We start from the raw sequence: 27,491 nt of genomic DNA on the forward strand, positions 1-27,491 counted from the left end.
CGTTAACCCCTTGAATGCTGCGATCAAAGCTGATTGCGGCATTCAAAGCTATAGTGAGAAGGGGGTCTCACCATTGATCGCATCACAGGAAATCCCTGTGACATGATCAATGGCTATACCTGATATGGGCAGAAAGCGCAGGGTCCATTGAAGGACCCCAGGGCTGTCTGACCATATTCCCTGTTAGAGCATACTTCGGTATGCCCTAACAACTGCCTGTGTACAATCCGTACACAGGCTAATGTACTGGCATATAGATATATGCCAGTACAGTAACGTTCAAAAATAAAAATGAAAAATCCCTCTATAGGATTAAAAAAAAGTTGTTAAAAAATGTACAAAAAAAATACACAAATACACATTTTTTACAATAAATAAACTTTTCAAAATAGAAGTCCTAAAACATGAAATAATACACGCATATTTGATATCGCCACGTCCGTAACAACCTGTACAATGAATGTATAACGTTATTTATGATGATCGGTGTAGGGTGTAAAAAAAAACTGCAGCGGAACTCCTTTTTTTTCCTACATTTTTGCCAAAATAAAAATTTATGTGAATTATACGATAATGTAAATGTAAAGTACAACTCTTCCCACAAAAAACAAAGTCTCATACAGCTACGTCGGACAAAAAAAATTATGAGCGCAGGGATTCAAAGAGGGGAAATATAAAAAAAATTGTTCGGTCCTAAAGGGCAAAATTGGCCATGTTAAACTTTTTTTTGGTACTTGCACTTTGTTAGCTGGGAACTCCTTTAAACATTGTTTATATTAGCATCAGAAAAAAAAATACTGTCTAACAGAAAAAAGAGCATTATAAGAAATGAAAGCTACACTGTGATTGGTTGCTATAGGCAACAAAGACCGTTTTTCTGCTAGACCCTTTTCATGAATCTCCCCTATTGAGTTTAAGAGAATGAGTTTTGTTTGGGAACACTTTAATTCCATTAGGTCATGAACAAAGCAATAATGACATTAAACTAGGCTGCATTTATCTTCTTTTGAATGCTAATCTGCTTTACTTTGTGTTTAGGGATTTCGGGCTCATCAGCTGCATAATGTACTAACAGACCCTGGAACAGCGGATCTTACAGCAGATGTTGATTTCAGCTTTTTGAAAAGAATAGTTGGAAATACTGTAGTCTCACTAGGCCCTATTACACAACAAGAGTTTTTAATGAACATGGGAATTGATATAAGAATGAAGGTAAGTCCGATTTAATGCTTGTTTCACAAGCAAGAATTTAGATTTGACTTTAAGGTCCTATTACACTGCCCCGACGAGGGCTGCGTAAACTAGCACCCATTAACGAGACCACTAGTTGATCGGCACTCAGTTGCTCCTTTCACAGGGAGCTAGAATGGGGACGAGCACTCGTTACTACGATCACTCATCCCCAAACATTTCTATCATGTCGACCGTGATAAAAGTTTCTGCATTTAAAACGATGCAATCAGCCGATGAACGAGTGTTTGCTCGTTCATCGGCTTATCTGTGCCCTTTTTACACTGAGCAATTATCGGGATACGAGCGTTTTATGAACGCTCGTTTGCCCGATTAATCCGCCAGTGTAAAATGCCTTAACTGTGGAGTATGAGAGAGTGATCTGGTACGGGGGGTGTTAACCCTTTCATGACCAATGGTCATTGATGCCCTGTGTCCAGGTCAAATTTTCCATTTCTGATATGCACTTCTTTAAACGATAATATCTTTGCAACCGCTTTTAATATCACAACAATTTTTACTTTGTTTTTTTGCAAGACTTACGAGGCTTTCAGGTTCTAGATTACTTTGCTTTTAATACATTTTTATTATGAGCAGACAAATCACTAAAAACTTTTAAATATTTTTATCTATATTATGTGTATATAGATATATACACATATATTCTGTACAACTCTATAACGATTAGTTTTCTTCCTCCGTCAGCCTGGATCGCTGTGAAGTGAGAGTGAAGGAGGCTATAAGGCTATGAAAAATACACGTCATGAAAAAAAAAAAAAAGCTGTCAGTTTTTCATGGCTGTTTTGCATCAGTGTGTCTCGAAATTTGAATCAATTTCCCGGTCGTCTGACTATTTGTTTTTTTTTTTTTTTTAATCAAACAAGTTTTTATTGAATTACTCCACCAAAGTATAAACAGCTGTTACATACAGTAATAGTTGACTTTTTCCATTATACATAATGTAGTCATGACCTACCAAGGCCCCTTTCACATTACATATTCTCTATATCCCTCACGCCCCCTTTTCCTTTCATAAATTCTCATTTGGGAACCCTTCAGAAACATATCTTCCTCCCATCTCACAGTTCTTACACTGTAATATGAGACGTCCATGTGTCACAGCTGTATACCATCCACCACATCTTTCAATGAACCCCCCCAAACCAACCAACCAACCCCTCTCCCCTTCCCAACCGCAGTACTCAGTTCCCTCCCAGGCATGCCATGCCGAACCTCTCGCCACCTTATATGCGAAAACATACGCCTTCATTAAAAGACCCTATGAAATCCCTTCCTAACTCGCCAAACCAAGACTTTGCACCCATTTGCCCCATTGTTTGTCATACTCGTGCATTGCCCCACACTTTAGATATATTTGTTTTTCCAAAGATCTCGTATGATTAACACAGCCTACCAGCTCAGGTAAGCCCGGAGGATCCCTTTGTAACCAATATTTTGCTATCAGCTTTCTTTCATGATATAACATTTTTTTTAAGAGACAGCAGTTCAGCTCGATCACTCCCCTCCCATACACCCTAGAAGATATACCTTAGGATCTAACGTGAAATCCCTTCCATACACCCTCGTTCACATTTCCCGAACCTCCCTCCAATATCCACATAATGCTGAGCAGCTCCAGAACATATGTTTCAAATCAGCCCCATCAGACGAGCATCTAGGGCATTCCATTGTTGACCTAAGCCGCATTTGCCATAACACCTTAGGCGTCCTATACACCCTATGTAGCAAAAACAATTGCGATCTCCTATGTGCAACACTAATGGAAAGTTCTTTCGGAGACTCCAATATTTCCCCCCATTCCTCAACAGTAAGAGCCCCTACATCCCTTTCCCGTTTTCTTTTAATCTCCACAATAGGATCTCCGAGGAATTCGGAAAGTAACATGCAATATACCAAAGATATAATACCCTTCGAACCCCTAGCTCCTAAAACCTATTCCACTACACCCAAGGTGGAGCAACTCAAGTCCACTGTTCTAGCCTGAGCTTGAGCAGCATGTCGCAGTTGAAGGTACTGATAAAATAACCAATGCGGAAGCGCAAACTCCTCCTGCAATTGAGAGAACCGCTTAAAAATCCCTCCTTCGTACAGCTGACATACCAATCTAACCCCTTTCTGCTCCCACTCCTGAAAGCCTTCCAAGGTATTAAAGTCCCACAGGTAGGGGTTGTTCCAAATTGGCATATAGTTTGAGCATCCTGCAACTCCCAACAATTGCATTCCCACCATACCTTATGTACAAGCAACAAAGTCGGTTTTCCCCCCTCCTCCCTCCTCAGCTTCTGGGACTCCAATGCTTCCAGCAAATCAGTGTGCTGGCCTAAATAAAACAACAGTTTACCACTAGAATCCCACCGTTCCCTTTCTTTCCATCCCTTGAAGTGTTGCAGTTGAGCTGCCAAATAATATATCCATGCATTTGGTAAAGCTAAGCCTCCCTGTTCCGCCGATAATTGCAGTTTTCCCAATTTGACCCTAGGGATCCCCCTTTTCCATACCAAATCTCTAAACAAATTATGTATCCTCTTGAACCAATACTTAGGCAACCACACTGGGGCATTATGCACAACATAAAGAACCTGAGGCATAAGAATAATTTTTATCAGGTTTGCACGTCCCAAAGCCGACAACGGCTGCCCGAGCCAAATCTTAGTCTTGTCTTTCAGTTTCCCCAACAGAGACTGCACATTCAAAGCTATAAAGTCCCGTACCTTCGCCGAGACCCTAATCCCAAGGTACTTAAATTCATTCACACAAGGTATATTTACCCCCCCCCCACACACAACCAGCGGCATAGCCAGCGACGTAATTGGCAAAAATGCAGACTTATTCCAATTAATTTTGAATCCTGAGAATCTACCAAACCTCTCAAGAACCACAGGCAATGACCGTTCCACCCCCCAAAAACAACAAAACATCATCCGCATATAGCGCTATACGTTCCTCCAAGTCACCAAACTTAAACCCTTCTATATGCGGATGCCGTCTCACCACATTAGCCAAAGGCTCAATCGCCAAGGCGAACAAAAACGGGGAAAGTGGACACCCCTGACACGTCCCCCTCCCCAAAGCAAAAGCTTCTGACATCATACCATTAGCCCTTATCCTAGCTATCGGTTCATGGTATAACAATTTCACCTACGCAATAAATTTCCTTCCAAATCCAAACCGCTCCAAAACAGCCCATAGGTACCCACACTATCAAATGCCTTAGCAGCATCCAAAGACAAAACAGTTCTAGAATGAGGACCACCAGAAGCAGCCTGTATGTTCAGGAACAGCCGCCGCAGATTGGCCACCATGGACTTTGATGGCATGAACCCCGACTGATCTGAAGAGACAATGGTAGTCATGACTTTCGTCAGCCTGCTAGCAAGAACCTTCGCAACATTTTTTATGTCAGATGATAACAAGGAAATTGATCTATAAGAGTCAGGTTGTGCCAGATCTTTCCCTTCTTTAGGAAGAACCATTATTGCAGCTTCATACATCGTCCACGGCAGATGTCCCCTCTCAAAACTATCCTGAAACACCACCAGTAAACGGGGCAGAAGCTCATCTCCATAAGTTTTATATAATTCAGTAGGTATACCAACCATCCCCAGAGCCTTTTCATTTTCCATAGAGCTCACCGCCTGCTGGACTTCCTCAATAGTTAATAGTTCCTCCAACATCTCCCTCTCCTCCTCTGTCAATGTAACCCACGACATCCCTTCCAAATACTCCCTCAAGAGATCCTCCGCGTAGTCCACCCTGGACCGATACAGCTCTGTATAAAAGGATTGCAACACCTCAAGTATATCCCCTGTGTCCCTAACCATCCTCCCAGTATTGTCCTGTAAGTGATGAATGAACGATCCTTCCCTCGGAGGTCTAGCTATAGTAGTGAGAAGTCTACCAGTCATCTCCCCCTCTTTATAATACCTTTGCTGTAAAAAAAAAAAGCCTTTTATTAGCAGCTTGATCCATCATATATTCCCGTAATAATTTTTTGGCTTCCTTCCACTGAGCTAACGTGTCCACAGTGTTATTTACAACATGACTTTCCTCCGTGAGTGTCACCCTTCGCGTCAGGTCAACCCCCAGATGTCTAGATTTGTTCTTGATGGCCGTGATCTCCTGTATATAGACCCCTCTCATATATACCTTCATAGCATCCCATAAGACATCAACTGGAACCGTATCCTTATTAAACTCAAAATATTTCTTTAGAAGCGGAACTATTTCCCTCCCCCCACCAACTTTATCCAAAACGGATTCAACCGCCAATGCATTCTCAACCCTCCCAAGTGCGGACTAGTTTTGATTTTTAGCAGCATCGGGGCATGGTCAGATAATGACCTAGATAGATATTCCACCCCCCTCCACACACGGAACTCCCAGGCTGTTACTAAACATCAAATCTATTCTAGACAGCGAGCTATATGTAGAGGACACACAGGAATATTGAATAGTAGAGGGCCATTTTGCACGCCACACATCTGTGAGGCCAACCTCTCTCATGTATTTCCCAAATTGCGTCAGATCAGTGCTCCCCTCCCCCAACACCCTCGGGAACTTATCCCTCCCCTTGTCCATAAAATTGTTAAAGTCAGCCATTATTATAGTCTGAACCATAGGCCAACTAGCCAGCCTCTCCAATACCTTGCGCAATGGAACTGCGAAGTACGGGGGAGGCACATATATTACCACAATAATACATTCCCAGTGAAATAATCTGCAATGTACCCCAACATACCTGCCCTCCCCATCACTGAAAGAGGCCTCAGAGCTGAAAGATATATCTCTATGAATCCAGAGACTAACCCCCCTCGAGTATGTTGAGTGAAAGGAATGAAAACAATGTTTAATCCTATGTGCATGTTGCACCGTATCACTCGTAAAATGCGTCTCCTGCAATCCCATCACACCAGCGGATTGCCCCTTCAGGAAATCAAATATGGCCCGGCGTTTTGTTGCCTCTCCCATACCCCGCACATTCCAAGAAAAAAAATTTACCCTACCTCCCATCTAGTAATACCTTTTACCTGACAGTGGTATACACATCCTAATGCAATGATATCCATAGCGCACTGCGGACCAAACCTATCCCCCCCCCAAGAAACATTACCCACCCCCAACATCCTCCCCCACCGTCCCAACCTTACATAAACTTACCCTCCTAAGAGGGCCAGGGCTAGCGAAGTAAACTTCACCAGTATGACATTCCAGCATCAAGAACACATTGCAAAAATACATGAGCAGTATCCACCCAACCATTTTACACAATGTAATCGCGTAAGACAGAATCCTCCCGCCACCTCAATAAAGTATGCACATTACCTACTTTGCAGAAAATAATCATCCATTTAGAAATGTTTGCTCCTATCAACCCCCCAATATACCAGAGAGAAAAACTGCAGCATAAGAACAAGAAGTATGCATTTCCATATTACATTTCCCGTTATTGCCCTTGCAGTACAGCACTCTCCCCTATTGGCATAGTCCCCTTTGGAACCATCCTTCCAAGGATCACGCAGCGTCCTCCTCCCGATCCTGACGAAGCCGAGCCTCATGACTGTCCAGCCATCTCAAAGCATCCTTTGTATTCTCAAAAAATTGGACTGACCCCAACGCCACAACCCGTAGCTTTGCGGGGTATAGCATCGAATATTGAACACAAAGAGTCCTTTTTAATGTCCAAGAATTGCATCCACTTTTTTTGAATCTCAGCAGAAAAGTCCGGATAAAAGGAAACTTTTACTCCATTAATACATATGTCCTGCCTCTCCCGAGCCTGTCGAAGAATCAAATCCCTGTCTTTATAGTAGAGAAGTTTCACCAGGACAGGCCTCGGCGGATGTCCAGGCGGGCCTGGTCAAGTAGGCACTCTATGGGCTCTTTCCACTGCAAACAAAGGAGTCAAAGTATCTTTGCTAAACACCTCCAACAGCCACTTCTCAAAATAAGAGACCGGGTTAGACCCTTCCACCTTCTCAGGTATCCCCACCATCCTCACATTATTGTGACGCAGACGGTTCTCCAAATCGTTCGTTTTAGCCAAAAGGTCATTAACATCCACGACCGTGGCATTAACATCTCTCCTCATTGGCAACATCAGATCCTCAAGCTCACTATTGCGGCCTTCCACCGCCGTCGTACGTTTAGCCACTTTTTGTAAATCATGGCGGATGATGGAAATATCCTCCTTTATCCCTCCCACCTGGCAGGTAAGTTTTGCAAGGGTAAGATTACTTTGGCTTACCGCCGAGAATACATCTGCTAGCGTGCGTCCAGGCTGCTCCGTGCCCGGGAGTTCCAGACTATCATCTCCCGTCTCCTCATCCGACTCCATGTGCGCACGTAAGGGCTCAATCCGGGATCCCGATCCACCGGCTAGTTTCACTCTCCCGACTTCTGAACCTCTTGAGGCAACTGCTTTCGTGGGTGTTTGGCGCGCAAAGCGCTCCAGTCTGGATGCCGCCGCCCCTCTCCTTTCCAAGAAAGCAAGCATGTAGGCGCCATCTTGCGCTTCCTGATCACCTCCCTCCGCCACTTTAAACCGCCTGAACCGGGTCATTTTAGCACCAGAGAGTCCGGAATCCCGTCCACAGGGTCCCCACTGCTTCCCTTCCGTCTCAGGTAGAGCAAACACGTCAAATTGCAAAGTAAAGGTATTTTCTCAGGATATTGGTAGCGGGAGCTCCGGAACCTGCTTCCCCTCACATACGCTGCTAAGCCACGCCCCCCCCGTCTGACCGTTTTTAACTGCCATTTGCCATTGGTTTTCCATGGCCGTTTAAAAAAAAAAAAAAAAGGATGAATTTTATTTGTTAGGTTTTTTTGTACCAGCCCCCTGAAAGCACCAGAGTGCCCATGTCAATAGTGCCGCAATGCCCCTGTAGATAGTGCCACAATGCCCATTGCAGATAGTGCCAGTGCCTACTGTAGATAGTGCCAGAGTGTCCATAGTGCCAGTTTCCACTGTAGATAGTGCCCACATAGCGCCACACACCCTGCCCATGTAGATAGCGCTCCACCTCCATAGATAGTGCCACCCCCCCTGTAGATGGCACCATTCCCCCTGTAGATAACACCGGACCCCAAATCCCTGTAGATAGTGCCACCTAAGCTCCCTCTAGGAGTGGAATCCCCGGGCAGAGTGCTCTGGCTGGAGATTCCTCTCCTAGACGGAGGCCCTGACGTCTCTGTCCATATATGGATAGTGACGTCAGGAGCTTCCTCTAAGAGCGGAATCCCCTGCCTGAGCGTCGGCAACACTCTGGCCAGAGGATTCCCTTTCTAGAGGGAGCTCCTGACTCCACTGTTCAGATATGGACAGTGACGTCAGGGGCTTCTCCTGGAGCGGATTCCCCGGTCAGAGCATTGCCGACTCCTAGAGAGAGCTTAGGTGGTGCTATCTTCAGGGGGATGATGCTATCTATAGGAGGGGTGACACTATATGCAGGGCAGGTGGCACTATCTGCAGAGCGGATGGAAAGACATCGGGGGGCGCCCTCTAAGAGGGGATTCCCCGGCCAGAGCGCTCTGGCCAAGGATTTCGCTTCTAGAGGGAGCTTAGGTGGCGCTACCTACAGGGGGGTTTGCTCTATTTACAGAAGGTGGTGTATTCTGGGGCTCTTAAAACCCCGGGAGACATGAGAGTGCAGCGCTTCTTACAATGAAGCAGCACTGCACTCATTAAACCCAGTTCCAGGCTGCCAACGTTTATATACGTGATAACTGCATGGGGCATCGGTAGTTGGAACGTATATAGCTGTATGGCAGTCGTGAAGGGGTTAAGCATGACCACCTTTTAAACACAAAAAAAATAAATATATATATATATATATATATATATATATATATATATACTTTATTGTTGATGCAATCCTGGCCAAAATATATTTTGTGTGGGTGTGTCAACTGACACCCTTCAGTCCCTTATCCAGATCCAAATCCATATCGATATATGAGTAAGACTAGAATCAAAACAACCTTGCAAATAATGAGTGAGACCAGATTCATGATTACCTCGCTCCAAGGCCACCACGTACATTCTCCTAGCAGACCAAGATAAAGAATGATACACAAAGCTAAGAATGTTTAACCTTATGAGTGTCCAGGCAATCCCAGCATAAATTTAATTTTACAGAGAAACAGATAATTCTTCAAAACACAAAATGGATTCTTCATGCAAAATGGAGTTACATAACCAAACTTTCAAAATGGAATCACATAAACATATTCTGCTCACTTTCGCATGTATGTATGTATGTATGTATGTATATCTCTTGTACATTGTACTGATTATGTTTGAATAGGTTTTGTGACAACAGATTTTGTAGGTTACTAAGCATCCTTTCTTAAAAGTTTACATTATCTAGAACATTTATGGTATAGACAAAGTTAGGCCTCGTTCACATCTGCGTTGGGGTCCCGTTCTGTTGTTCCATCGGAGCTTTCCATCAGAACGGGACCCTGAACAGACACAAACTGACCCAAACAAAAACTGGACCCGTCGTTTTGCCGGAAGCAGTAGCGTAGTCGACTACGAGATTGCTTACGGCAAAACGACGGATCCGGTCCACAACAGAGACAAACGGAAACCATGGGCACCGGAGCCGTCACCATTGAAATCAATGGTGATGCAAACATAAACCTCTGGTTTCCGTTTGTGTCTGTTCAAGGTCCTTTTCTGACGTAAAGCTCAGACGGAACGTCACAACGGGACCCCAGCGCAGATGTGAACGAGGCCTTAAAGAGTTTTTTTTTTAACTCTGTTTCCATGACATAGGGCCATGAACATCCCCCCTGCATGCATTCTGGGCCCTAATGACCAAGCAATTTTTTTACTTTTTTCATCGTCACATTCAAAGAGCTATAACTTTTTTATTTTCACTTGGACATAGCTGTATGAGGACTTGTTTTTTTGCGGGATGAGTTGTATTTTTCAATGGCACCGTTTTGGGGTGTATAGAATTTTTTCATTAACATTTTTTTTGGGAGGGGTATAAAAAAACAGCAATTTAGCCAATCTTCTATGCGTTTTACATTTACGCCGTTTACTGTGCGGCGTAAATAACATGCTACCTTTATTCTATGGGTCGGTACGATTACAGCGATACCAGATATGTATAGTTTTTTTTATGTTTTACTACTTTTAAAGAATAAAAACATTTAACTAAAATATTTTTATTTTGCACCGCTGCTTTTCAAGAACTATAACTTTTTTTTTTTTTTCCGTCAATGTCGCCATATGAGGGCTTGTTTTTTGCGGGACTTCATTGCTACCATTTTTGGGTACATGGGACTTATTGATTAGGCTGGATTTACACGAGCATGTTCAGTCCGTAAAGGAAGGAACGTATTTCGGGCGCAAGTCCCGGACTGAACACACTGCAGGGAGCCGGGCTCCTAGCATTATAGTTATGTACGACGCTAGGAGTCCCTGCCTCTCCGTGGAACTGCTGTCTCGTACTGAAAACATGATTACAGTACGGGACAGTTGTCCTGCAGAGAGGCAGGGACTCCTAGCGTTGTACATAACTTTGATGCTAGGAGCCCGGCTCCCTGCAGTGTGTTCGGTCCGGGACTTGCAGCCGAAATACGTTCTGTGCTTTACAGACCGAACATGCTCGTGTGAATCCAGCCTTAACCTTTTATTATTTTTTGGCGGGGATGGGAAAAAATAGCAATTTTGCCGTTTTTTGTTGTTGTTTTTTTTACAGCGTTCACCTTTCGGTTTAAATAATATGCTAACTTTTTATTTTTTGTGTCATTACGTATGCAGGGATACCATATAGGTGTAGTTTTTATTTTATTTTAGTTACAAGTTTAGACTTCACTATGTGATCTTTAGATCGCAGTTATAATGCTTTGGTATACTTCGTATACCAGAGCATTACTGCCTGTCAGTATAATACTGACAGGCATCTATTAGGACATGCCTTCGGCACATCCTAATATGTATATAGCCAGGGCAGATCTGGGGGGCCTTTGTTAGTCCTTCGGCTGCCGTAGCACCCCATCGGATGCCTGCAATTGCATTTTCGGGCCGCCGATGGGCAATAGAGGGAGTTCCCTCCCTCTATAAACAACTCAAATGCAGCGGTCGCTAATGATTGTGGCATTTGAGGGGTTAAACGTCCGCGATCAAATTAGACTTTGATTGCTACCGTTGGAGGAGGAGCCCTGCATGGGTTCACTGAGTCTCGTGGAACCGATTCAAAAAGTGGACACTCAGAGACCATGCTATAGCAGCCAAAATTGAATGATTTATTGAGTCCATTTGGACTCACCGAATTTATCCTATAGATCCATTTGCTTTCTTCCCTCAGCAAGATATTATCCAAATCGCCTCTTTTGCCCATGCAGAGGTGATATATGGCCCGGACAGATAAATGCCTGACGTTCGAATTATGTTTCAGTTTGAAATGTCTGGCAACTGCGGTGGATTAGAAGGGCTTGTTCTTTCTCTCTCCTTCTTTTTCCATATTGTGGTAGTTTTTGATACCATTGATGTGTTCACGAATCCTTACTTTTAAATCTCTTTGTTTTTCCAATGTAAAATTGATCACCCCTACATTGTAAGATGTATATAACACCTCTTGTGGAGCAGGAGATATTCTCTAATATTGTGGTATTTCCCTGTGCTGTCTGTGAATCCCTTCTTTTTAATAAGGATTTGACGGGCCGTGCAAATCCCACAAGGATAGAATCCTTGATATTTCTGAGTTTTCTTGTTGATAGAATCTTTAGAAAAAGGACTTTTGACTATGTGTTGGTGAATTGTGTTGCTCTTCCTATAGCCAATGGAGGCTGTGCGGCCTAAGTATTTCTTTAGGTCATGATCAAGCCTTAATATCTTCCAATGTGTGTTGATTATTTTGTTCATCTCATCCCACTTCTCGTGTAGAGTTCTGATGAATCTAATGTTATTCTGATCATTGCCTAGTACTTCTTTTTCTTTGGTTAGGAACAGTTTATTCCGGTCAATGCGTAACGCTTGATTGTATGCATATTTAATCTGTCGTCCGGAATAATTCCGATCTTATACGTGATTTTTTTTAAGATCTTTGGCACCCAATCTGAATTTATCAAAAGTTGAGCAGTTCCTTCTCAGCCTTAGGAACTCCCCTTTCGGGATCCCTTTTATTGTCCCCTAAAGATGGGCACTTCTTGCATCCAAGAGGCTATTTGTAGCTGTCTCCTTCCTGTATGAATTCGTTTCTATTTCTCGTTTTTAGTTAACCCGTTAGTGACCGGCCCATCGTGTTTCTACGTCGGTCACTAACGGGCCTTATTCCGATGCCATAGACTTTTTACGTCGCGGCATCGGAATAAGTAAACAGAGCAGGGAGCTGTCAGATCTCCCTGCTCTCAGCTGCTAGAGGCAGCTGAGGGCTGGGAGTGTCCCTGCTCTGCCGTGTGAGATCGATATTAGTATCGATCTCACACGTTTAACCCCTCAGATGCGGTGCTCAATAGTGAGCACCGCATCTGAGTGGTTTTGGAGAGAGGGAGGGAGCTCCCTCTCTCCCCCACCGACACCCGGCGATACGATCGCCGAGTGTCTGTGTCTTTAATGGCAGCCGGGGGTCTAATAAAGGCCCCCAGGCTGCCTAGAGTGAATGCCTGCTAGATCATGCCGCAGGCATGACCTAGCAGATGCCTGTCCGTGTTAAACGGCCAAGCAGTAATACACTGCAATACAAAAGTATTGCAGTGTATTATAAATGCGATCGCAGAATCGCATATTATAGTCCCCTAATGGGACTAGTAAAAAAGTGAAAAAAAGTTTAATAAAGTTAATTAAAAAAAAATGTGAAAAAAATGAAAAACCCAGCTTTTCCCCTTACAAACTGCTTTACTATTAAAAAAACAAAATAAAGTTAAAAAGTTACACATATTTGGTATCGCCGCGTCCGTAACGACCCCGACTATAAATCTATTACATTATTTAACCCGCACGGTGAACGCCGTAAAAAAATAAATAAAAAACTATGGAAAAATTGCTGTTTTCTGTGAATCCTGACTTTAAAAAAATGTAATAAAAAGTGATCAAAAAGTCGCATCTACTCCAAAATGGTACCAATAAAAACTACAAGTCGCCCCGCAAAAAAAAAAGCCCTCATACAACCGCATCGGCGAAAAAATAAAAACGTTACGGCTCTTCAAATATGGAGACACAAAAACAAATAATTTTGAAAAAAAAGCGTTTTTACTGTGTAAAAGTAGTAAAACATACAAAACCTATACAAATTTGGTATCGTTGCAATCGTAACAACCCGCTGAATAAAGTTATTGTGATATTTATACCACACGGTAAACGGCGTAGATTTAGGACGCAAAAAAGAGTGGCGAAATTTCAGATTTTTTTCTATTCCCCACCCCAAAAAAAAGTTAATAAAAGTTAATCAATAAATAATATGTACCTAAAAATGGTGCTATTAAAAAATACAACTTGTCCCGCAAAAAACAAGACCTTATACAGCTATGTCTACGCAAAAATAAGAAGGTTATAGCTCTTGGAATGCGACGATTGAAAAACGTAAAAAATAGCTTGGTCATTAAGGTCCAAAATAGGCTGGTCATTAAGGGGTTAATACCCATTTTAAACTCGTTTTATTAAATACATTCGGGAAATGGTTGCGTATAGCATGTCTCCGTTGCAAATATCTATAAAATGATGTACGTGGTACATGAAATAATTCTTGTATTTGTGTGAAGGATCGAAGAGTCCCATCGCTGTACAGATCTCCCAGAGTCTTAACACCATATGAAGTCCAAAACATATCCCCTTCAACAAGTGAGAGATGAGCGAACATAGGATTTCCCCATAGAGTTATCGTGGAGTGAAGGTCATGATAATGAGCTACTAAGGAGCTATTTCTCCAAACCAGAATGGCCAACCTGTGAAGCAACAACAAACAGCGAGGAAAGAGGTTTGGTCTCTTCAAGACCGGCCACAGCGTGCCCATCTTTAACTAATGTGCTCGCTAATATTCCATACTAGCTGGAGTGTTTGGTAGTGTCCATCCATGGAGAAAGCGGAGCCGGCCAGCTAAAAAATATAAATAAAAGTTCGGAAGGGCCATACCCCCTGTGTTTTTGGCCTTTTTAAGATACACACGCTCAATTTGTGTCTGGAGTTCCCCCATATAAATGAAGTTAAGGATTGTAGTTTGGAAAAAAAGGATTTGGGATTGGGACCTGAGGCATATTCAAGAAGGTACAACCCTTTCGGGAGAAGTATCACTTTAACTAAATTGATATGTCCAGGTGTAGATAAAGGCAGGGATTCCCCATACTTTACATTGGGATTCCGTATATTCTAGCAGAGGATAAATATTTTTTGCATGAGATTTATTTTCATGTTTAGTAATATAAATGCCCAGGTACATGAAATCCTCCACCATCGGCAGATTACAGTATACAGAGGGCCAATCTGAATCCCATAGCGGCATCAAAGCCGATTTGCTCCAGTTTATACGAAGGCCCGAAAATGGAGCAAATTCATTGCAGGGAAATATCTACGTCCTCCATGAATAAAATAAGGTTGTCTGCATACAGCCCAAAGTGGTCCTCCCTCTCTCCCAGAGATACTCCACAGAATACAGTGTCCTGTCTCAATCGGAGTGCCAAAGGCTCTGTCACCAAAGCAAACAGTAACCCCTTCCCAAATCAAAAGGCAGAGCCAGCCACTAACTGCATCTCTCAGTGAGATATAAAGTTCAGCTTCTTTAGAGGTAACTAGCTAAAAAATGTATTGCTTCTTATGTATACATGTGTTAGCAATATAACAATTTTTTTTTACCTTGTGTGGAAGAAGGGGGATGGCAGCTCTCGGCGCCCTGAAGTTGACTGCGCATGTCTGATAAAGAGTATATCGTTAGTCAGAAATAAGACCCTGCTGCGCATGTCGAAAAAATATATATGCAGGCGGGCTTTGTTTACTACGAATTGAGCCCCTAGTGGACAGTGATTGCTACTGTGCAATGTAACACAACTGCGCGCATGTGCTCACACTTAATTGAAAAAATCAATGATAAACTATGTCAAGCAGTTTATATAGTACTCACAAGAAGTTTATTCCTATACATACACATAGAATAGCTGGGAAAGTATGCTGCAATGAAAGAGAAAATATATATGCATAGCACTGATCCAAGAAATAAAAGATCACTATAAAGCCAAATAGATTGTTCAAAGTCAGCGTATGTATGCTACAATCGATAGCGAAAATGTGTACATAGCACCGATCCAAGAATAAAATGAACCTAAAATGGATGTTCAAAGTTGACGAATATGCCGAAACTTTAATTGGTATATCTAAAAGATATTCTATAAATATCTCAACATAAATTGTGGTATTACAGCCTGACTTCAACACACTGTAGAGAAGAGAATTACGCCTATATCTACATATCAAAAGAACATTGTATCAGACGATATATTGTAGGTATCAATAACATCCACAGAAAACAGCATCTTTAAAAGTAAAAAATAAATAAAAACATTCATAATGCCAATATAAGAAAAATTTGTATAATATCTAAAACAGAGACAGTATAACACTCACACACAGGACGTGCCCGTATGTCCTAGTGCAGGGGGAGAAATATGAAACACGCTGATCGTGCTCCATATGCAGTGGGTGTCAGCTGTGTTTTCTAGCTGACACCCGGACTAATGGTCATGAACAGTGATCGCGCTGTTCGTGGCCGTTTAACCCCTCAAATGCTGCAGTCAATTGCGACTGCATCATCTGAGGCCCCCTTCAAAAGCTCCCACAATGGGATCATGGGATGCCGATGGTTTTCATGGCAGCCCAGGGGCTTATTGAAGGCCTCCAGGCCTGCCTTCACTCTGCCTCTGTTAAGCCCTACATTAGTGAAATAAAGATTTTAGTAGTGGGGGAAAAAAATGTAAAGTAAAAAAAAAAAAAACATTTTCCCATTCTTCCTCTAAAATGTATAAAATAATAAAAAGTAAACAAAATTGGTATCGCTGTGTCTGTAAAAGTCTGAACTATTACAATATAGCATTATTTAATGTGCACGGTGAACGCCATAAAAAAAAATTCAACCGCCAAAATCATTTTTTGGGGTCAACTTAGCTCTAAAAAACAATGGAATAAAAAGTGATCAAAAAGTTGTATGTACCAAAAAATGGTTCCAATAAAAACTACAGCTGGTCCCGCAAAAAATAACCCCTTACACCACTCAATCCATGGAAAAATAACAAAAAGTTATGGCTCTCAGAATGTGGTGAAACAATTTTTTTAACAAAACCTTTTTTTTTTTAAGTAGTAAAATATTAAATAACCTATATGAAGTTTGCTATCGCCGTGATCGTATTGAGCCACAGAACAAAGTTAAAGAGGCTCTGTCACCACATTATAAGTGCCCTATGTCCTACATAAGGAGATCGGCGCTATAATGTAGATGACAGCAGTGCTTTTTATTTAAAAAAACGATCTATTTTTACTATTTTTATGTGTAAAGGATCTGCCAGACACAACTTCTGTGTCGACGCCCATAGGTAATCAGTCTGCACCTGCTTCTATGTCTGTGAGACTGACTCCATCTTCCACCACCCAGGATGGCAGGCTTAGGAGTGGGAGAGCCTATCGCAGCCTGGCCAGAGGGAGCTAGCTCCCGCCCTCTGTCTATTTATACCTGCCTTTCCTGTTCCTCCTTTGCTTGTGATTCTTCTCTGCTGGTTTCCTGGCCCTGCTGCAGCTACTTGAACTACTGATCCTCTGCTTGTGTTTGACCTTGGCTTTACTGACCACTCTTCTGCTCTGCGTTTTTTACCTCGCTCATCTCCTGGTTTGACTCGGCTCATTCACTTCGCTTGTTGCTCACGGTGTCCCTGTGGGCAACTTCCCCATTTCCCTGGCTTCTTGTACCCTTGTCTGTTTGTCTGTCGTGCACCTATTGAGTGTAGGGACCGTCGCCCAGTTGTACCCCGTCGCCTAGGGCGGGTCGTTGCAAGTAGGCAGGGACTGAGTGGCGGGTAGATTAGGGCTCACTTGTCTGTCTCCCTACCCCGACATTACATTATGCTAATGAGTTGCTTAATGCCCAAGTGGGCATATTTTTACTTTAGACCAAGTGGGCGTTGTACAGGGGAGTGTATGACGCTGACTAGTCAGCGTCCTGCACTCCTCTCCATTCATTTACTCAGTGCATAGGGATCCTGCTAGATCCTTATGTGCTGTCTTATCCTAACACATTAACGATACTGAAGTGTTTAGACCGTGAATAGACATTCCACGGGATGTCTATTCACAATCGCTGCACTTTTTTACTCTGTCTGTGGTAGTTACAGCAGAGGAAGCGTGGTCTCGCGAGATTACGCAGTAAATGACATGTTACAACGAGATCACGCTTCCTCCGCTGTAACGACCATAGAAACTGTAACGAAGTGCAGGGATTGTGAATAGACATCCCGTGGAATGTCTATTCACTGTCTAAACACTTCAGTATTGTTAATGTGTTAATATAAGACAGCACATAAGGATCTAGCAGGATCCCTATGCGCTGCCTAAATGAATGGAGAGGAGTGCATGATGCCGATTGGTCAGCGTCATACACTCCCCTGTACAATGCCCACTTGGTCTAAAGTAAAAATACGCCCACTTGGGCATTAAGCAACTCATTAGCATAAATCTAAAATCGCTAATAATGTTGTAAAAATAGATCGTTTTTTTAAAATAAAAAGCATTACTGTCACCTACATTATAGCGCCGGACTCCTTATGTAGGAGATAGGCCACTTATAATGTGGTGACAGAGCCTCTTTAAGTTGACGTTTTTACCGCACGGTGAAAGCCAAAAAATGAAGCACACAAAACAATGGAGCAATCGCAGTTTTTTCCAATTTCAGCCCGCAAACATTTTTTTTTTCAGTTTCCCAGTACATTATATTGTACTTTAAATGCTACCAATAGAAACTACAACTCCTTCTGCAAAAAATAAGCCCTCACACCACTCTATTAATGTGGCTAAAAGCGTTATGGCTCTTGGAAGGCAGGTAGTGAAAAACAAAAATCAAAAAATGGCCGTGTCCTTAAGGTGTTAAAGACAATATTTTCGGCTAATACAGTGAAGGAAATAAGTATTTGATCCCTTGCTGACTTTGTAAGTTTGCCCACTGTCAAAGACATGAACAGTCTAGAATTTTTAGGCTAGGTTAATTTTACCAGTGAGAGATAGATTATATTTAAAAAAAAAAAAAACACAGAAAATCACATAGTCAAAATTATATATATTTATTTGCATTGTGCACAGAGAAATAAGTATTTGATCCCTTTGCCAAACAAGACTTCATACTTGGTGGCAAAACCCTTGTTGGCAAGCACAGCAGTCAGACTTTTTTTGTAGTTGATGATGTGGTTTGCACACGTGTTAGATGGAATTTTGGCCCACTCCTCTTTGCAGATCATCTGTAAATCATTAAGATTTTGAGGCTGTCGCTTGGCAACTCGGATCTTCAGCTCCCTCCATAAGTTTTCGATGGGATTAAGGTCTGGAGACTGGCTAGGCCACTCCATGACCTTAATGTGCTTCTTTTTGAGCCACTCCTTTGTTGCCTTGGCTGTATGTTTCGGGTCATTGTCATGCTGGAAGACCCAGCCACGAGCCATTTTTAATGTCCTGGTGGAGGGAAGGAGGTTGTCACTCAGGATTTGACGGTACATGGCTCCATCCATTCTCCCATTGATGCGGTGAAGTAGTCCTGTGCCCTTAGCAGAGAAACACCCCCTAAACATAATTTTTCCACCTCCATGCTTGACAGTGGGGACGGTGTTCTTTGGGTTATAGGCAGCATTTCTCTTCCTCCAAACACGGCGAGTTGATTTAATGCCAAAGAGCTCAATTTTAGTCTCATCTGACCACAGCACCTTCTCCCAATCACTCTCAGAATCATCCAGATGTTCATTTGCAAACTTCAGACGGGCCTGTACATGTGCCTTCTTGAGCAGGGGGACCTTGCGGGCACTGCAGGATTTTAATCCATTACGGCGTAATGTGTTACCAATGGTTTTCTTGGTGACTGTGGTCCCAGCTGCCTTGAGATCATTAACAAGTTCCCGCCGTGTAGTTTTCGGCTGAGCTCTCACCTTCCTCAGGATCAAGGATACCCCACGGAGGTGAGATTTTGCATGGAGCCCCAGATCGATGTCGATTGACAGTCATTTTGTATGTCTTCCATTTTCTTACTATTGCACCAACAGTTGTCTCCTTCTCACCCAGCGTCTTACTTATTGTTTTGTAGCCCATTCCAGCCTTGTGCAGGTCTATGATCTTGTCCCTGACATCCTTAGAAAGCTCTTTGGTCTTGCCCATGTTGTAGAGGTTAGAGTCAGACTGATTAATTGAGTCTGTGGACAGGAGTCTTTTATACAGGTGACCATGTAAGACAGCTGTCTTTAATGCAGGCACCAAGTTGATTTGGAGCGTGTAACTGGTCTGGAGGAGGCTGAACTCTTAATGGTTGGTAGAGGATCAAATACTTATTTCTCTGTGCACAATGCAAATAAATATATATAATTTTGACTATGTGATTTTCTGTTTTTTTTTTAAATATAATCTATCTCTCACTGGTAAAATTAACCTATCCTAAAAATTCTAGACTGTTCATGACTTTGACAGTGGGCAAACTTACAAAATCAGCAAGGGATCAAATACTTATTTCCTTCACTCTAAATGGCTAGCATCACTATTTAGCGATAGGGTAAAGTAAACATAACTTATTGTTGGCATTATTTATTTTTAGTCGTGTTTGCAAACATTTTAGTCTAAGTGTGGGGCCTTGAGACCATAAGAGCGACCTGTACAGAATATTCAATACCTTAAATGTGGGGAAAACTGTTGTCAGATGCTTAGAGGTTATCATCTCGTGGTAGAAAGGCACCAACCTATTAATAAAATTCCCATTTAAAAATTATTTATAAAAGTTATCCAAGAACACCCTAGCTAAATGGATAAAAGAGAAACCTACAGACTTTACAGCCCGTTCTAGCTTTTTGTGCTCACGCTGCCTTCTGGCCACTTGCTGATTGCATGGTCGGGAGTTACGGAAACAGCGTAACTCGCTGAGCTACGCGGTTTCCCTAACTCCCACAGTAGTGAATGGCAGTTACGGAATCAGCGTAGGATGCGAGCTACGCTGTTTCCGTAACTGCTATTCAGTTCTATAGGAGTTACGGAAACAGCGTAGCTCAACCTGTTTCCGTAACTCCCGATCATGTAATCAGTAAGTGGCCGGAAGGCAGCGTGAGCACAAAAAGCTAGAACGGGGTTTAGGGAAAACCCCTTTTAAATGAGTTCTCCATGAAGGCACCATCCTCCCACATTTGTGTATCTCCTATTTTATCTTTGCCAGAATAAGTATTTTGTAGCATTCTATCCATTTTCTTTATTTGAAAGCACTGGAGATTGGTGGCAGGAGGGACCATTTGACCTCTCTGGGTTTTGTCTTTACCGAGGTCAATTGACAACCTTCGGTCGCACTTTCTTGGAGTTGTAATGGAAAGGGACTTACCAGTAACACTAATTCTTATTCTCTGGTTAATATTCGCCCAGTTTTGTGTAAATAAAAATTCTAATATATTTTGTGTTTCCATGCCCTCACCATTTTCAAGACCCTTACGTCACGTCTGTGAATAAAGCCATTTATTTACATTCAGAGAGGGTTGCAGCTTTTTTTGTTTTGTTTTTACAATGTCTTAATGCAGATGAGGGCAAACAGCATGGAGTCCAGCACATTACCGTTTTTTGCTGCCTCTATAGCTCACAGAGGATTGCCTGCACTCATACAGTTTGAATTCAATTTACATTTTTTAACCCTCCCCTGTGCTTGACGTCCTAATGTTTTAATTGTATGGTAGATCCTACAGTGTACACAATTATACACTGTCATAGGAATGTTGTAGTAATTTAACCTTTAAACACTGTTATTCAGGCCAAAGTTGTTTCTTTCATACAACTTTATTTTAGTTTTACAATATATATTTATTTTGTTTTAGGTACTTCTGGAAAACAATAAAGATGCAACAATTCAACAACATTTAATCCAAAGCTGTGACATTCTAATGAATCCCTGTAAAATGGGACAGCGATTCAAATTTTTCTCCATGTTTCCACACAGTAGAATGGAAAGAATTGATGGAAGTTCAAAAGAAAATATTGACCCAGTAGCTGGTTTTACCAGATTACAATTTACTTGACTGTGTCTTCACAATAATAAACTTTTTTTTGTGAACTGTTTGGATAACATGTTTTGTTTTTAAATATTTACTTTGTAAATAAATATACTATGAGCTATTTCTTGTGCATATTTTTAAGGGCTCATGCACACGACCGTAGTAGTGAACACGGCCCGTGATATGCTCGGATGGCCACAGAGTATCACCCGCGGGCCTTCCGCAAATCACGGGCCGTGCACATGGCCGTGTACATTAATTTCAATTAGTCCAAACCGCAAAATGCGGCCGTAATAAGACGTCTTTTCTTTTTGCGGTCCGGGCTTCCGGGCAATGCACGGACCGTGGAAACCACGGTCGTGTGCATGGGCCCATAGAAATGAATGGGACCGCAGATTGAGTCGTGGCCGTAAAAACACGTTCGTCCTGAGCAGGGTGAGTTGTGGATTTGTCCTGACAATACACAGTACATACTCTTGCGCTGAGTCCTGAATCAATCAGGTCAGCGGGACTGACCGGTTCAGTGAGGATCCACCAGTTATCGATCACAGCTCGACTTGCTGTCGGTGCCACTAACCAGACGGATACAGGTTTCAGCACTAGATACAGCTCTGTATACAGTATACAAAGCAGCTGTATCTCAAAAAGTAAAAAAAAATGTTATTAAAAAAATTATTTAGAAAGTTGCACCAAACACACTGATAGGTTTTATTTTTTTTATTTTTTATAAAAATGTCTATTTCCAATATGTACGTAGTCTTTAATTCAAAGCTCTGTTCACACAAGTGTATGGCAATCATTTATAAGGAATCACAACAGCTATGCCTGCAAAGGATTCCAATAAACCCTTGACTTATAACTGTGTCAGTCAGGCTTCCGTCAAGGTTCCCGTATTTTCGTTGGTAGACTGCACTGTTCTTGCTGTCCAAAATAACCTTGACAGACTGTCAAAAACGCCGATGTGAATAGAGTCTAAGACAAAGGTACCACTTAATCGTAATAATCCTTTTTTTCTACAACACATCCATGAAGTTGTCATTATACCACCAGAATAAGGGGAATTCGCATTCAGTCAGCACAGACACTCCGAGATTATCAAGCCAGTTTTTAAATATTCACTACACACATATTTCACAATATACAAAAAAGAAAAACACTTTCACTCACCTCATTAATCTTAATCACCAGCTGTTTAGCCTTCAATATAAACCGGCACTGAATGTAGCTCCACATGCTTGTAAAAAGGGGGCGGGCCCCGAAACGTCGCATCGGCACTCGGCGCAACCAGACGCCTCACGTGTCTGCTCACGTGAACCTCTGCAGGATTCCTCTCCACAGATCTACCCGGAATAAGGAAACATCTACCGGACGATCGTACACATGAGCATATTGGGTGAATTTTTCTATTGCACACTAATGCATATGTGTGTTTGCTATGTATATCACAAGTTTTATCTGAAGAAAAATATATTTATTTTTTCTATCTTAAATACGGTTGTCATCCTTACTTGGGTGCATCTTTTCATTTTTGGCCATAGAAAGACTTTGAAAGCGTCTTTCCTGAACGCCTACACCCATATTTGAAATAAGGTCTATTTATATATTTCCTTATACCATTGTTGCTTCCACTAGACATAAAATATAACAAACCTAAAGTTTGTATTAATGACAAATCATGTCGTTTGAAAATATTGGTAAAATTACTGAAAACTATGCAGTGACATACACGTTCACAGAGACAGTAAGATCGGATATTCTACAGCTGGCAGAATTGGCTGGATTTTCATTTTCTAAAGTGTCTGAAAACACTAAAATAGACTATTCAAAAAAACTAGAACAACTTAAGAAAAAATAAATCAGTCTACTAATGCACACTTCTACGCTAACAGGGTATATCAAAGTACAGAGGATCCCTAGAGGTCTTAGAAGTTCACTGAATCCTATATTATTAAAAAATTACACCGTCTACCACCAACGTTGGTTTGCCTTGAGCAACCGATATTCCCTCGACCTTATGTATTTAACTATACAACATCTACAAATCGCAATTGAAGTTACACAGAAGGAAATATTTAAAATTGTTTAAATTCACTTTCAATCTATAGACATCAATGATTACAACCAAATTCATGAAGACCTTAAATCATCTATTAAAAAACTCAAAAATTCAATACTACAAAGTACATTGAAGAAATTTTAACTCGATACTTTAGATTACCAACATAATAAAGTATATACCTGGGCTGAAGAACGAACATTTAGCAGACTAAATAAAAAATATAAAAAATCCAATACAAGCAATGATTATTCTTCTACTGATACTGAAATAAATAAAAAAGATGACCAAATGACCTTACGCTTTACCCTAAGGAAACCTAAAACTGAATAAAACTTTTTTAGAGAAAACCAAAAAAAAGCAATACACAGGAGGATATGGATTCGTCCAATGAAAGCACTACAACTCCCTGCATGGAACAAAAATCTTCGAAAGCAAAACCAACAAATAAAAGATAAAAATGATTTAGCTATTAATATATAATCTTCGACACTAACAAAAGCAGAAAAAAGTTTGCTAAATAAAGGACTTGGATTTGTCCCAACACAGAACACCAAACCTTTCGACTTTATCGTCGATTTTCATAGATTCTGTAGAAATATTCATCTTCAAATGTATTTCATGGATAAATCAAAAATCGAAAGAATCAAGGATTAACGAAATATAACCTATTCTCAGAAGCAAGAGTCAATTTGATCCAGAAATAACGAATACCCTCCTTTCTTCATTTCAAGAAACTATTAAAAACGAAGTTACATCGAAATGGGACAATGTTTCAAAAAAAGCAACATTCTAATCTAAATAAACAAGAACTTCATTCAATAAAGAAATTAAGAGAAAATGAATCAATTATAATAAAGAGAGCGGATAAATGAGGAGCTACAGTCGTCATGAATAGTGGCTATTATTGTGAAGAAGCAAGAAGACAATTATCAGATAGTAATATATATAAAAATTTGAAGGTGACCCAACCAACAACTTTAAAAGGATATCGACATAATAATAGAGGATGCCTTTACATTAGGCATTATAGATCTAGATTTGAAAACTGCACTTATTAATAAACATTCAAGAGTACCAATATTTTATCTCTTGCCAAAAATGCCAATAACCCACCTGGGAAACCTATAGTATCAGGTACTAATTCTATTCTCCAGCCTCTAGCCATTTACGTAGATTCCTTTTTAGAAAAAAATTGTTACCAAGTTACCTAATTGCCTTAAAGATACCACTGACTTACACAAAATATATAATATTCCAATTTTTTCACATAGTATACTATGTACACTTGATAGCAAAAGTTTGTATACAAATATTCCTTACAACGAAGGCATGACCACTGTGAGGCAGAAATTATGCGAAGACGCTACCCTCAATAATCAAAAAATGTAATTTATCCTATCCCTACTCGATATTATATTAAACTATTTTAGATTCAATGAAGATTATTATTTACAGCTGCAGGGAACCTCAATGGGATCCTCCGCAGCACCTAGCTATGCAAACATCTTTATGTCATTTTTCGAAACTACATACATTATTGACTGTCCCTACAAAAAACACATAGACGGATGGCTTAGCTATGTGGATGATGTATTCCTATTATGGAATGGAAGCATAGAAGCTCTTAATAAATGTATTTCATATATTAATGAATGCCATGAACTGATTGAATTTTCTCTGGAGTTTGATGAAAATAAAATAAATTTTTTAGATGTTGAAATTAATAAGACCGAAAATAATGAGTTAATTACTACTCTATTCCCTAAACCTACAGACAGACATAATTTGCTAAGAAGAGACAGTGCCCATGCCCCACAGACCTTCAAAGGTATCCCTAAGGGACAATTTATAAGAGCCTGCAGAATCTGTAGTACCGACTCTGAATATCTTAAACATTTCAATAAAATTATAGGGAAATTTACCGCACGAGGATACGAAAAAAGAGAGATGTCCAAAATAGGAAACAAAATAATGTCTTATAAAAAAGAAGATTTACGGACATGTAAACAAAAATTAACAACCATTAATGTTCATTTCCATCTATGGCAAACATTCCCATCTTATAAAAACCACTATTACTAAATATTGGGACATGATGAAACACGACCAAACATATGGTATTCTGTTTAAAAACAAACCTAAATTCATCTACAGAAAAGGTAGATCTATATCAAATCAATTGATTAGAGCAGACATCAAGAAAAAAAACTATTTCTAAACATGCTTTCTTGAATACTCCTAAGAATGGTACCTACTCATGTTTATCATGTCCCAATTGTAGTTCAATTATAAAAGGAAATTTCTTTAATCATCCTACAAAGGGATATAAGATCTACTTTAAAGGTTTATTACAATTGTAATTACTAAAATGTGATCTATTTGTTAAAATGCCCATGTGGCAAAGTATACGTCGGTCAGACTATACGGCCAATTGAAACTCGTATCAATGAACATAGGTGCGAGATAAGAACATTTGGAACTAAAACGAAAGAACAAATTACTTCCACTATTTTGACAAAAACAAAACACGGAGAAACCTCCTTTTGCTGAAATGAAACAGTATATGAACTAAAGTGGTGTGTAATAGAAGGAATAGAAGGGTCTGACACCGAACACATTAAAACAAAACTTCTCCAAAGAGAAGTCTATTGGATACACACCCTAAATAGCCTTAGCCCAACAGGTCTAAATGAAACCTGTAACTTCGGAATCTTTCTATAATCCTTCTAGAATAATATATATTCAAATATCTTACGTTTTGTTCTTAGTCTATATATCTCTGTCCAAAAAAAAATACGGAGAAACCTCTGTGGCAAAACATTTTGCCGAAATGAGACACAAAGTATATGAATTAAACTGGTGCATAATAGAAGAAATAGAAGGGTCTGACAGCGAACACATTAAAACAGAACTTCTCCAGTGAGAAGTCCATTGGATACACACCCGAATTAGCTTTATTTCAACAGGTCTCAATGAAACCTGTAACTTCAAAATCTTTCTATAATAATATATATTCAAATATCTTATGTTTAGTTCTAAGTCTTTATATCTCATATATATAATATATAAAAATAAATACTTTACGAGAAAATAATCTAGAGCCAATACTTCCTTTTTTCAAATATAATATAAAATCGAGACATATAAATCTCCATATTGGATTAAAAATAAATAAAAATCCAATCCTTACAGTAATAGAATTCCGATATGCACGTTACATTACTATTCTTTATATCCATTGTATCTGTTATAAGTCATATATATATATATATATATTGTAAAAAAATATAAATATATATATACATTCTTGAGATAATTATAATATAAACCATCTATCGACTAATAATACGTAACATTAAATATACAGATACTCAGAGATTATCAAGCCAGTATTTAAATGTTCACTAGACCTATATTTCACAATATATAAAAAAGAAAAACACTATCACTTACCTCATTAGCATTAATCGCCAGCTGTTCAGCCTTCAATATAAACCGTCACCGAATGTAACTCCACATGCTTGAAAAAGGGGGCGGACCCCGAAACAACGCATCAGCACTTGGCGCAACCAGACGCCTCACATGTCTTCTCACGTGAACCTCTGCAGGATTCCTCTCCACAGATCTATCCGGAATAAGGTAACATCTACCGGACGATAGTACACATGAGGACTCCAGCATATTGGGTGACTTTTCTACTACACACTAAGTCCGGATTCACAACGAGTGTGTGCATTTTGCGTGCGCAAAAAACGCAGCATTTTGCGCGCTCAAAAGGTCCGTGTGTCATCAGCATATAATGCATGGCTGCATGATTTTTGCGCAGCCGGCATCATTATGACACTCTACTTTTATGTTTGCAAACAGAAAAGCACGTGGTGCTTTTCTGTTTTCATTCATTTATTTTACTGCTGTTGCGCGAGTACCGCGCGGCACCCGGAAGTGCTTCCGTGTGCCGAGCGAGATTTGCACGCACCCATTGACT

At 40.6% G+C, this 27,491-nt stretch overlaps 1 protein-coding gene across 1 annotated transcript in view; it reads left to right on the plus strand.

Moving 5' to 3' along the window:
* The window catches only part of NDUFAF7 (NADH:ubiquinone oxidoreductase complex assembly factor 7), a 64,589-nt gene extending 43,083 nt beyond the window's left edge, over positions 1-21,506 (plus strand). The window contains exons 9-10 of the mRNA XM_075862312.1: positions 1,039-1,212; positions 21,271-21,506. Of these exons, the coding sequence (XP_075718427.1) occupies positions 1,039-1,212; positions 21,271-21,471 (375 nt within the window). The 3' untranslated portion in view covers positions 21,472-21,506. The remainder of the gene's footprint in view (positions 1-1,038; positions 1,213-21,270) is intronic.
* The last annotated feature ends 5,985 nt before the right edge of the window (positions 21,507-27,491 follow it).

The sequence above is a fragment of the Rhinoderma darwinii genome, chromosome 4, assembly GCF_050947455.1.
Source record: "Rhinoderma darwinii isolate aRhiDar2 chromosome 4, aRhiDar2.hap1, whole genome shotgun sequence".
Taxonomy (NCBI): domain Eukaryota; kingdom Metazoa; phylum Chordata; class Amphibia; order Anura; family Rhinodermatidae; genus Rhinoderma; species Rhinoderma darwinii.